The 10,222-nt window shown below is 45.2% G+C and overlaps 2 protein-coding genes across 2 annotated transcripts; one reads left to right on the top strand and one right to left on the bottom strand.

Moving 5' to 3' along the window:
- Positions 1-121: 121 nt before the first annotated feature.
- Positions 122-6,185, bottom strand: LOC128296977 (mRNA (2'-O-methyladenosine-N(6)-)-methyltransferase). The gene is made up of 4 exons (XM_053032516.1): positions 5,735-6,185; positions 3,219-5,135; positions 3,009-3,152; positions 122-2,766 (listed from the first exon to the last, which is right to left on the bottom strand). The coding sequence occupies exons 2-4, from the start codon at positions 5,114-5,116 to the stop codon at positions 2,478-2,480; spliced, it is 2,331 nt and encodes a 776-aa protein (XP_052888476.1). The 5' UTR covers positions 5,117-5,135; positions 5,735-6,185; the 3' UTR covers positions 122-2,477.
- Positions 6,186-7,358: 1,173 nt separating this feature from the next.
- Positions 7,359-8,748, top strand: LOC128296978 (protein 60A-like). Its single transcript, XM_053032517.1, has 2 exons — positions 7,359-7,573; positions 7,647-8,748. Exons 1-2 carry the CDS (start codon positions 7,359-7,361, stop codon positions 8,746-8,748), a joined length of 1,317 nt encoding a protein of 438 aa, XP_052888477.1.
- The last annotated feature ends 1,474 nt before the right edge of the window (positions 8,749-10,222 follow it).

The following is a 10,222-nucleotide window of genomic DNA, read 5'->3' as shown; positions in this document are numbered from 1 at the left end:
GACAGTAAATAAGCATGTACCAGAGAAGGTGAAAGTATTAACAATACTAACAACACAACTTCTCATACTAATTCCTTTCCTCACATTAAAACATTGTACACCGAATCTTCAAATATGGGTTTTGTTGTTTATTGGTTCAATCTGTAACATTGGGGCTCGATCTAAAAACTGATTTTATTATATGTAATAAGCTTATCTCGACGCCATGTGACCGTTGCCGTAGTCCAGTGTCCCGTAAAGATGGGTTTTTGTTGTTAGATTTCGATTTCTAAGAGAAGAGGGTGCAATTTTTTAATTTGTACATTGTATCATTGAACTGACAACGGACGAAATAACGTCCATAAACGCCCTTCCCTTGGTCGACGTGCCGTAAATCCCCGTAATTTTTATGATGCTGAACTAGTTGCATCAATTGCCTGCTGAAATAGACACAAGGACGTGTGTGTTGTTGTACGTACGTATGCATGCAATTGATGTTAAAACGATGGTGCCTTTTGATATCGATACGAGCTGGTACACAAGCTTGTTCGACTATAAACGATGTACTAATTCAATTGTTTAAACTATTTAAATAACAAAAATTTACTTTTCTTCTTGCACTGCTATCAAAGACAATATAGATTTGACCTTAAGGCTGTTCGCCAGTTCGGTCTAACTCGCTTAATAAAACCCGCTTGCTTACGCTACACATCCTTCTTGTCTATATGCGCTGCCTGATCTAACCATTTAATTACAAAAATTAAATGGTTGGAAGTAATAATTCTATACACACACACAAATACACACTAGACCCAGCGAGGGAAGGTTTGATAAGATCTAGGGTGTAATCTCACATGCCTCGATTATATCTTAGTAATATTATTTAAACATAAAATTGCCACCGTTACACAGCTCAGTACTAACTGTCTGTATGCCTAATTACGCTGCTGTCCCGTATCCGAAAACTCTACTCTATGTATATATATATTTATCAATATACCCAGTAATTACGTACACATTACACGCACAGCACGTGTTTCCTGTTTGTGGATGTTTTACTAAGCAAACAACTAAGCATTAATCGAACGAACGAACGATACTGTAATAAATATATATATGCTTATACATGTAACTGTTCCTTAATTGAACGCTACATTTTCCTATACCAAATGCATATTGCATAGGTTGGCCACATACAATACACACCATTCTACCAATCTGACGAAAATGGGAGAATAATTTGAAGAACAGAGCCCCTCCCCTTTCGTTGCCAGTAAATAAGATTAATTTGCTTCAACAACATTTCCTTTACATTGACTTTTGTGTTTTGTTTTCCGATTTTCCGTAGATTTTCCCTGTTCTCAAAGTATTATTGTTATGCGATTTACCATTGCATTACCCTAATTTTCATGCACTATCAGCAACTCAGCAAGGATGTTCAAATTTGCATGTTTGAATGGCGTTAGAACACCGGATTTTAACATTTCCCTTTTTAAAAAAAATTGTTTGTTTTAAAATGTTAAAGGCAATCAGTTTGTGTGTAAAATGTATAAATTATTCAATTACTTTTAAAACCAGTTGAATGTGGAAAATTCCAAATAAAATCCAATACGTAATTTCAATTTGAATCAAACAGATTTCAGTTGGGTCCAGATTCTTGTCTGTTTGCGTGAGAATTAGTGTATGCAATTTTCTAATGAATCGCCGTACGGAACACGTACAATTAATTTACGATAATATACTTTGCACTGTACAATTATTTGATTATGGCCCGATTGGAGCTTTGCCCCAAAACGTGACACTGTCCGCCTGACGGAGAGTAGAGTCAATAGAGATCGGGTGATAATTTTGGCCCGGGCATGATGTGCCTCGATGACGCGAAACTTTTACACATGTGGCCTATACCAGCTCCAAGATGTTGCTCTACCTGCTGCTTATCTTGTTTTGTTTTGTTTTGTTTTGTTTTTTTTTGTTCTAGAAAATGATTTTCTATACGTACATGTATGATTGGTTTACTTATATTAAATTCTGAACTCCGATCCGATCCGATCCTGCTCGATCGACGAGCGGTCCTAGGAAAAGCAATATTATTATTATTAATAATAAACAGGACACATCGAACTATTCTCACGCACAACTCCCACCTGTGCTCTAGGCAACTGTTAAAAGGTCCTCAGTTAAAACGTGCATTTGCTCATGTTATGATTGCTGTAAAGTTGTAGTATTGGTCTGCGTGTTGCATTTACAAGCTAAAAAGGGAAGCATTTGTGATCGTGACACAGGAGCGTGCCAGCGGCTAACGTGTCTATAGGCTATGTGTGTACTTCAAAAACGCAAAACAAAAACATGACGTGAAGTTTGTCTGCATGGTTGTGAATGATTGCTATTGGTAAGTTACTGGTAATTGGTTGGATGTGTGTGCATTCATCCGCTGCTATTTAATCTGAAGCTGATGCGTCCTGTTTATCCTACCACAGCTGTAGCTTAGCACCATCCATTCAAACAGTGGCCGGAGTCGAGGGTTTACCGGGACCGGGGGCCGGGATGTCGCCGGCACTACTGTTACCGGGCGGTACGACGTCGGGTGAGCTCGCGCTGGCGGAACAGCTCGGCTGTACAGGTACGGTGGTAGCGGTCGCTTTGTCCCGATCTCGTTCGCGACCCGGACGGAATGCTTCCAGCAGTGCGTCTACCCGCGTCTCGGTCGGGGCCCATCGTGCGTACCCGGCTGCATTTTGTAACCACACCACCATCGTACCGACGATGCTCTTAAAGTTCACCTCCGATCTGGGGAAAAGATTGTTTGCTTGTTTAGATTTTAGGCTTTTTCGAAGCTTTCGCATTCATCCGCGTGGATATTGTACTGCTGACAACAGTGGTACAACATTTCCTCAATAATTAATCAACAAAATTGCAAATAACTCAAGATGTGTTCAACTCAAAAATGAAATGAATGTATGTACGGAATGTGTGTTCTTTGGATCCACACGAACGTGTGAGAAACGTCACTGTATAGCTAAGGTTCTTACTTTGGTATACAATGCTGCAGCCCATGGCGATACTCATGTTCCATACCCATCACGACCACCTGCTTGCGTTTGTACGGGCTGTCCTCGATTTTCGACAGGCATTTTAACGGTGGATCTTTCCATTCCTGTAGAAACACGATGAAGCTGAAAGGAATTGAAGCGTCCTTGATTAGTACCACTATCAAACGTTTATCCATTTAACGCTTCTACCTTAACGGTTCGACCGAATCGGTTAGCAATCGGTCAATATGCTGCAGGCTGGCATCGATCAATTCCTCACAGTACGGCGGATTCACCTGAAACGAACCGGACACCGGTTTGAAGTCCAGGAATGAACCTCTCGAGCCGAAAAATGAATCCGTGTCCCCGAACACCGAACAGTACTGCCGAAAGTAGCAGTTCAGCGGGCTGGCAAAGCATTCAAACGTCACGTTGAAGTGATGGTGCAAACACTCGAACACAACCGCCGGTAGGGCGGCCTGCGTCAGTTCCGGTTCCTGCTGGTTCGGGTTCGCATTGTTCCCCAGAAAGGTGGCGTATCGTTTCAACATACAGTACGCCCGCCCGATGAAGAAATCGAACTTTTTATCATCGAAACAGTTGTACCGGTACAGTTGCTCCAGCTTCTGCAGGTGCGAGATGTTTACCATGTGCGTATCGGTTGCTGCCATTACCGCGGAGTTCGTGTACTTGATGACCATGTGGTCACGGTCGTTAATGTAATCGATCTGGGGCATACGCGGTGACGGAAGCGCAAACTGCACCGGATAACACCACACCTTGCGCGTGACGGGCGGCTGTAACGGTGCCGTCAGCTCCGGGATGCCGTGCTCCTTCAGGATGTGTGCGTGCCGTTCGCGGATGTTGCGCGCGTGCTGCACCGAAAGATGGTACAGCTTGGCACACAGCTGCTCCACACTGACGCGCACCGTTGCGATAATGTGCGGTTCGCATTGGCGCTGCAGGTGTGCGAGCCGATCCTGGAAGTCCTCATAGCTGGCGCCCACCGTTCGCCGCAACCACTCGTACGCTTCGTCCGCGTTCCACTTGACGATCTTTTTGCTCTCCTCGCTGGCGCCCCGCCGCTCCACGATCTTTTTCGCCGCGTCGCAGTACCGCGACAGCTGCTTCCTTGCGTCACCGGTAAACTTCGGCTTCACGATCTTGATCGGAATGTCGCGCAGTATTTCGCGATACATCTGGGGTGAGATTTCCGGTTGGCACTGGCTCGGCAGCAGCGGATCCACACCCTGGTCGATGATTCGCCGCTCGATCAGCCACCGCTGGAAGGAATCTTTCGGTGGTGCGATCGATTCCCGCTTATTGCACAGATCCTCGTACGTTTTGGCCAGCCGGAGCGTGAGCGAACCGCGGAGCGCTTCCACCTCCGGGTAGGGCTGCGGAAAGGTGGTGGGCAACCGTTCGTAGATGAGCACGTTCGTCGGTACCTCCAGATCCCAGGGACCGGGCAGGACGTACTTTTTCAGCGGTGGTGGCCCACCAGTTCCACCACCGCCCGGCTGCAGGTGGCCGGAATGCTGCGCATCCTCCGAGGCACGTCGTTTCAGCGTATTGTGGTTGTGAGGCGATGGGTGTGAATTGTTGTAACTATTGTGCGGATGCGGTAGCGGCCCATTGCTGCAGATGCCGAGCGGATCCGTTAGTGGATCGAACTGTTGCGGCCCACGGTTAAGACCGGGCGGTTCCCACAGCGATTCGCCGGTCAGTTTGTTCCAGAAGTATGGTCGCCCTTCGCGTTTCGACCAAAATTTGCGCCAGCCTTGCTGCGTAAGCTCGGGGGAAAGTTCTTCGTTGAAGTTGGCTCCGATCGCCGCACCGGGAACGGCACCGGGTGCTACACCCGATGGTATTTGGGACGCATCCGGTGGTGTCGTTTTCGTGGGTGTTAGCAACGGTGCACTGACGGTGGTGGGACTGGATGCCTGCATTTGGGGCGATTGTGCCTGATGTTGGTGCTGCTGCAGCTGTTGTTGTTGCTGTTGTGCCTGATGTTGCTCGGCCAACGAAGGGTTTGTCAACTGATCCCATGCGGATGGGGCCGCCGGAAGTATGTTCTCGGTTTTGCTGTTCATACCAACGTCATTCATATTGGTGGCCTCTTGTGTTCTACAATGGCAAAAAAGAAGAGTGCGTTTAGAATTTTTATTTTAGATAATTACGATATACATTCAAATTCTTGGGGAACAGACAAGGTCCTCAATTGATTAGTTTATATTTTACACGTACATGACATGTAATAATGTTTATAGGAATTTTATTAAAGCTAAAAATTATTCCATAGGATCTTCTTACAACAAAAATCTTAGTTCAAAGGGGTCATTCTGTTATTCATTGCCTCACTCAACACACCCGCTCGGGTGAAATAGATCTGAGAATTAATAGACAATAATTGCTAAACTGATCCGTATTGTAATGGGAATTACAATTATGCCAATTACAAAAAACTGGGTTTTTGATAATCCTCTCACAACCCGCTTTTTAGTTCGTGCGCATTCGGCGAAACGCGATGCATGCCGAGGTGTCACATGGTGGCCGTGTTCTTGCAACTGCTTGCAACAAAAAGCCATTCCATTTGTATCGTTTTCACCCCAAACCGATTTTGCCTAATTAATTTGAAAATCGCTATGACTCACAACGGAATTACTTCGTTGGCCAGCATCACCTGAAAACGTAATATAAACACGCATTAACTATTGAGTACTCACTTTCTGTTCGGCAACGAGATCGTTGTAAAAAGGCGCGTTTTTTCTTTTTGCTCACTGCAATCGTTTGCCTGCAATGTGGTAGTCGTGAAAACGGTCCCTTATCGCCGTCTTGGTTGGCCGCGTGCACCGGAAAACAAAAAAATACCCGCGAAAAAATTGCTCACTTTGCAAACGGTTTGTCGCCGTCGTCGAACGCGCTACGCCACTACCGAGGCCCACCTACCGATTCCTTCGGTGTCGGTTCGATATGGCACTTGTTTGCACGCAGTTTTGTTTCAAGCTGTTAGCAATGACTGCAATTCTTTCCCCCACCACATGCCGTACATCTGTTTACTGCGCAGCCAGCGTATAACCACCACCAACCGATCGCACACACGGGTCACACGCGTCACGGATTGTTTTGATGCGACGACGCACCTACTGTTTGCGAGCTTGCCCACCAGCTTCACGCTGGTTGCAACGGCAGCTACACCACTACGGTGCGAATGCACGGTAAAAAGATGCACCAGCGAATTTTCACACAAAACCGCATCCGAATCGGCGTACTCCAGTGTGCTCCGCTGCGTCATCGATTGTACTTCAGTTTGGTGCACAATTCGACCGCCAAAACATCACGTAAAATATCGTACAACACGAGAAACGGATGACGAAGAAAAATTCACTACAGCCCTCCTTCGTACGCCATTTGCATTTTTTTTCTGTCGTTTTCTCTCTGAATACGGTAAACATTTGGAAGTGAAAAATCTACGGCAAACGCTGTGAGGGGTTCCGTTTATAGCGGTTCGTTCGTTACTGCAAGAACTGTGTGCGTGCCGCAGGGCTGGGAATTATTGAACTTTTTATGCATTATTGAACTCTTTAAATGATTGCTATATTGGCTTTTACATTTTAATAACGATATTTTATACATTGCGATAAAAATTGGTTAAAGAATTTCCAACTATTAGCACATCAACGAAGCTGTACTAAAAACATAAGCGAAGGAAAAGATATGTTTTTGTCGTACATGTACGATAGTATTTTCACTAGACTACAGTGATAGGAATATTACTAGGAGATTTTCTTATAAACATTTATTCGAATAAAATGTGATACTTGTTAAATTATTGCAAACAATTTGGAAGAATTAAGTTTGATTTTTTGTAATAAAATTTGTCTCGTAATGAGAGCAAATTAAATATTTCGTTATTAGCATTTTGGATTTTTTAGTCTTTTTTTTATCGAACAACTAGCATGCTTAGCTTAATACGCCTGTAATTGTACCTTTCTAGCCAGATGCACGTGTCACACAGGGTAAAAAAATACTAAATAATCTACCCATTCTTCATGCGGAATTATACACCCTACTTGAAACCTGGGCGTTGTTTACAGGACTTTCTACCCTTTCTTACCTCGATTTCGTCTCTTGCTTATGGCGCCATGGTAAATTTTTTGAAGCGATGGGTACTCTTTTCCCGTCACTAATATCCACTTTTCTTTGCCTTACTTCACCGGGGTACGGAAAGCAAATTTACAGATTTGTTATAAAACATTCTACACGTGTGCAGCTCGTAGTCAGTTACACAGCAAACGGAGATCAAGTGAGGTGATCTGTTGGAAGGCTAGCAAGTACGCAAGCAAAACAATGGTTAAATTCAAACTGTGCAGCGTGGTGGTTCCATTGTACGTTTTAATCGGAATGGTGCATTCGACCGGGTTCTACATCGACAACGGTGTCGATCAAACGGTCCGGGAGAAGAGCGTTGAGCTGCACGAGCGTCAGGAAATTGAACACGAAATTCTCGAGCTACTCGGACTGCCAGATCGTCCGAATAAAAAGCACGTACATCCTTCGTTAAGGTAAAGGATACCTTCCGTCTGTGATATGTTCGTCATTAAATTAATCGTTTGTTGTTTTTATTTCTACTTGCAGGAAGTCAGCGCCACAGTTCTTGCTGAATATCTACCACAAGTTCACGGAAGAATCGAACGGCGGACACACGCGCCGAAAGCGGTACACAGACGGTAGCAATCTGTTCACGATAGCCGACGAGCGGGCGATCGGCGAGAGTGACGTGATCATGTCCTTCCTGAACAAAGCCAACCGTCATCTGCCCAAGATACGGCATCACCGCGGTGGTCAACGGCTCTGGTTCGACACGGCAGAGATCGGTTCTGATGGAACCACTAATCAGCTGCTGTACGCGAGCTTGCGCATGTACAAGAACCGAAGCACCGATCGGCCCTGGGATGCGATCGTACGCGGTCGTCAGATAGTGGTGCGTGCTTCACTGATCGGTGGGTACGATGCGGTCAAAGATGGCCACCGGTTGGAGTACATTGGTGAGCAGTCGGTGCCCTACAACTACGAAGGCTGGGTAGAGCTTAATGCCACTCAGGCCATGCAGCGGTGGATTGTCGATCGGGTCGGAAACAAGGGCATATTCGTGGAGGTGTACTATGCGGAGAGTCCTCGCAAGGAGTTGCTGCCGGACGAGGTGGGCTTAATACTATCGAACCGGTTCGGACGCTACCAACCATTTCTCGTGGGTTACTGCAAGGGACCGGAGCTAGTGCAACCAACGGCATCCATTTCCGGCGGTACCGGTGGCCGGGCGAAGCGCAGCATCCGGCGCGGTAAGGGCGTCGGCACCGGTAAGCGCACCGAGCGGATCCGCAATCCCTTCCTCGAGCGGTTCGCCGGTGCGACCGAGCGGGAAAAGAGCTGCCAAATTCAAACGCTGTACGTGAGCTTCCGGGATCTTAACTGGCAGGACTGGATCATCGCACCGGACGGGTTCGGTGCGTTCTTCTGCTTCGGCGAGTGTAACTTCCCGCTCAACACGCACATGAACGCGACGAACCATGCGCTCATACAGACGCTCGTACATCTGATGCATCCGACCCGTGTGCCGAAACCCTGCTGTGCGCCCACCAAGCTAAACCCGATCTCGGTACTGTACCACATCGACGATGCGAACATTAACTTGAAAAAGTACAAAAATATGGTCGTCAAAAGTTGTGGATGTTTGTGAAGCAAGGAAAATAGACAACATGGAGGTACTTCGTACAGGGATTCCAGTGATGCATCGAATGGGCGTGTAAATAGGCATAAATTAAGTTCCTTTTTTTTATTAAACTAAATATTAATACACCGAAAAGGTAGTTGATTTTGTAACTTTTATTTTTTCGTTCTTCGCTTACAATTGCCCCATCTACCGGGCGACTCCACTTTGCCAGGGGAAATATACCGTAGAGTCACACACGGCAACCACAACCCGACTTGTTTCTTTTGTTGCTGTTAGCCATTCCGCACACGTACGACACGATTTTACATTGCATTCTACGCTTACGGTGCACTTTTTCGGTAGGCTTTTCCTTACTTTTGCCCGGCCCTTCCAGTTACATCACTCCTTATGATTTGTTCTCTGGTACATGTTTAAAGCTGATAAATGTGTAACCGCTTTGCCGTGTGTGTCGCTTTCTTGAGTCATTTTTTTCTCTTAAACATGGCATTTCAATTGAGGGGTTTTTCGCATGTTTTCGTCTCTTATATACACGCTTGATTCGTTCGCTTTCTTTCCCCATCGTGTTATTGTAGTGTTGATTGGATAAAATTTGTATTAAAAGTATCGAAAGTAGTGTTGGATTACGAAATGGACAAAAACTGAAACGTGTGCTCGGAACTTGGTCCGGGTTCGTTTCGTAGCGAATCAAATGTACAGCAATGTTGGTATGGTATGGGGAATTGAATTATCTTCTACTTGAACTCTTTCGTTCCTTTCCTTCAAACTCTATCCTTCAAACTTTAAAGCATATAATGGTGGAGCTTTTTCGGATGGTTTCGTTTAACAAAATAGCATAAATCCTACATGCTTCGTTCTTACTTGTACGAATCTTAATGCGCCTTTCTTTATGGGAAACCTTCACTTGGCGAAGGGGTTGGAGGGGAGAGGGGGATGTGGTCGAGGGGTGGTTGGTTGGGTTAGGAAGTAAGCGGATGACAAATGGTTAATTTATGTAAGTTTTATGCAAAAATTAAAGGAAATCTTTAAGAACTTTCCTTGCTTATTGTGTTGAGTAATTCTTAGGGTTGGTTGGTACTTAGAACTTACAATGGTAAGAAATTTGGAAACGATTACCGTTTGCCACTATACACTAAAGAACGTTGGTTCCATGGACCATGGAGGGTGTGTGTTTGTGTAGTGTATCCTTTCTAGGGCGATTGTTAAATTTAATAATTTGTTCCTTTTTCTTTTCCCTCCCATGTTTTAGCGTGTATTGATCACAGAGTAGAGTTGCTTTTCGCGTGTAACTGAGCGTCGGTTTCGCCCGGGAGCGTTACCAAACACACACACAGTTCCGCTTAGAATATGTTTATATGTCCTAACATTATCCTTATATTTTGTTTATTTTATGTTTTAATTCTATCCAATATCCTCTAAAATACTATTTACAGCAAGCGCATCACGCACGTAGCTTCATATTCTCCTCCGACTTAGTCGTGTC

Source organism: Anopheles moucheti, chromosome 2 (assembly GCF_943734755.1).
Source record: "Anopheles moucheti chromosome 2, idAnoMoucSN_F20_07, whole genome shotgun sequence".
NCBI lineage: Eukaryota > Metazoa > Arthropoda > Insecta > Diptera > Culicidae > Anopheles > Anopheles moucheti.
Note: the sequence above shows the minus strand (reverse complement) of the source record. Positions and strands in the feature narration are given on the sequence as shown.

Bases quoted from the DNA above. Each gene is read 5' to 3' on its own strand.
- LOC128296978 (XM_053032517.1), top strand. From the start codon at position 7,359: ATGGTTAAATTCAAACTGTGCAGCGTGGTGGTTCCATTGTACGTTTTA. The intron at 7,574-7,646 runs GTAAAGGATACC...TTCTACTTGCAG, and splicing joins CACGTACATCCTTCGTTAAG to GAAGTCAGCGCCACAGTTCT.
- LOC128296977 (XM_053032516.1), bottom strand. From the start codon at position 5,116: ATGAATGACGTTGGTATGAACAGCAAAACCGAGAACATACTTCCGGCG. The intron at 3,153-3,218 runs GTAGAAGCGTTA...AATTCCTTTCAG, and splicing joins GATTCGGTCGAACCGTTAAG to CTTCATCGTGTTTCTACAGG. The intron at 2,767-3,008 runs GTAAGAACCTTA...TCTTTTCCCCAG, and splicing joins CTGCAGCATTGTATACCAAA to ATCGGAGGTGAACTTTAAGA.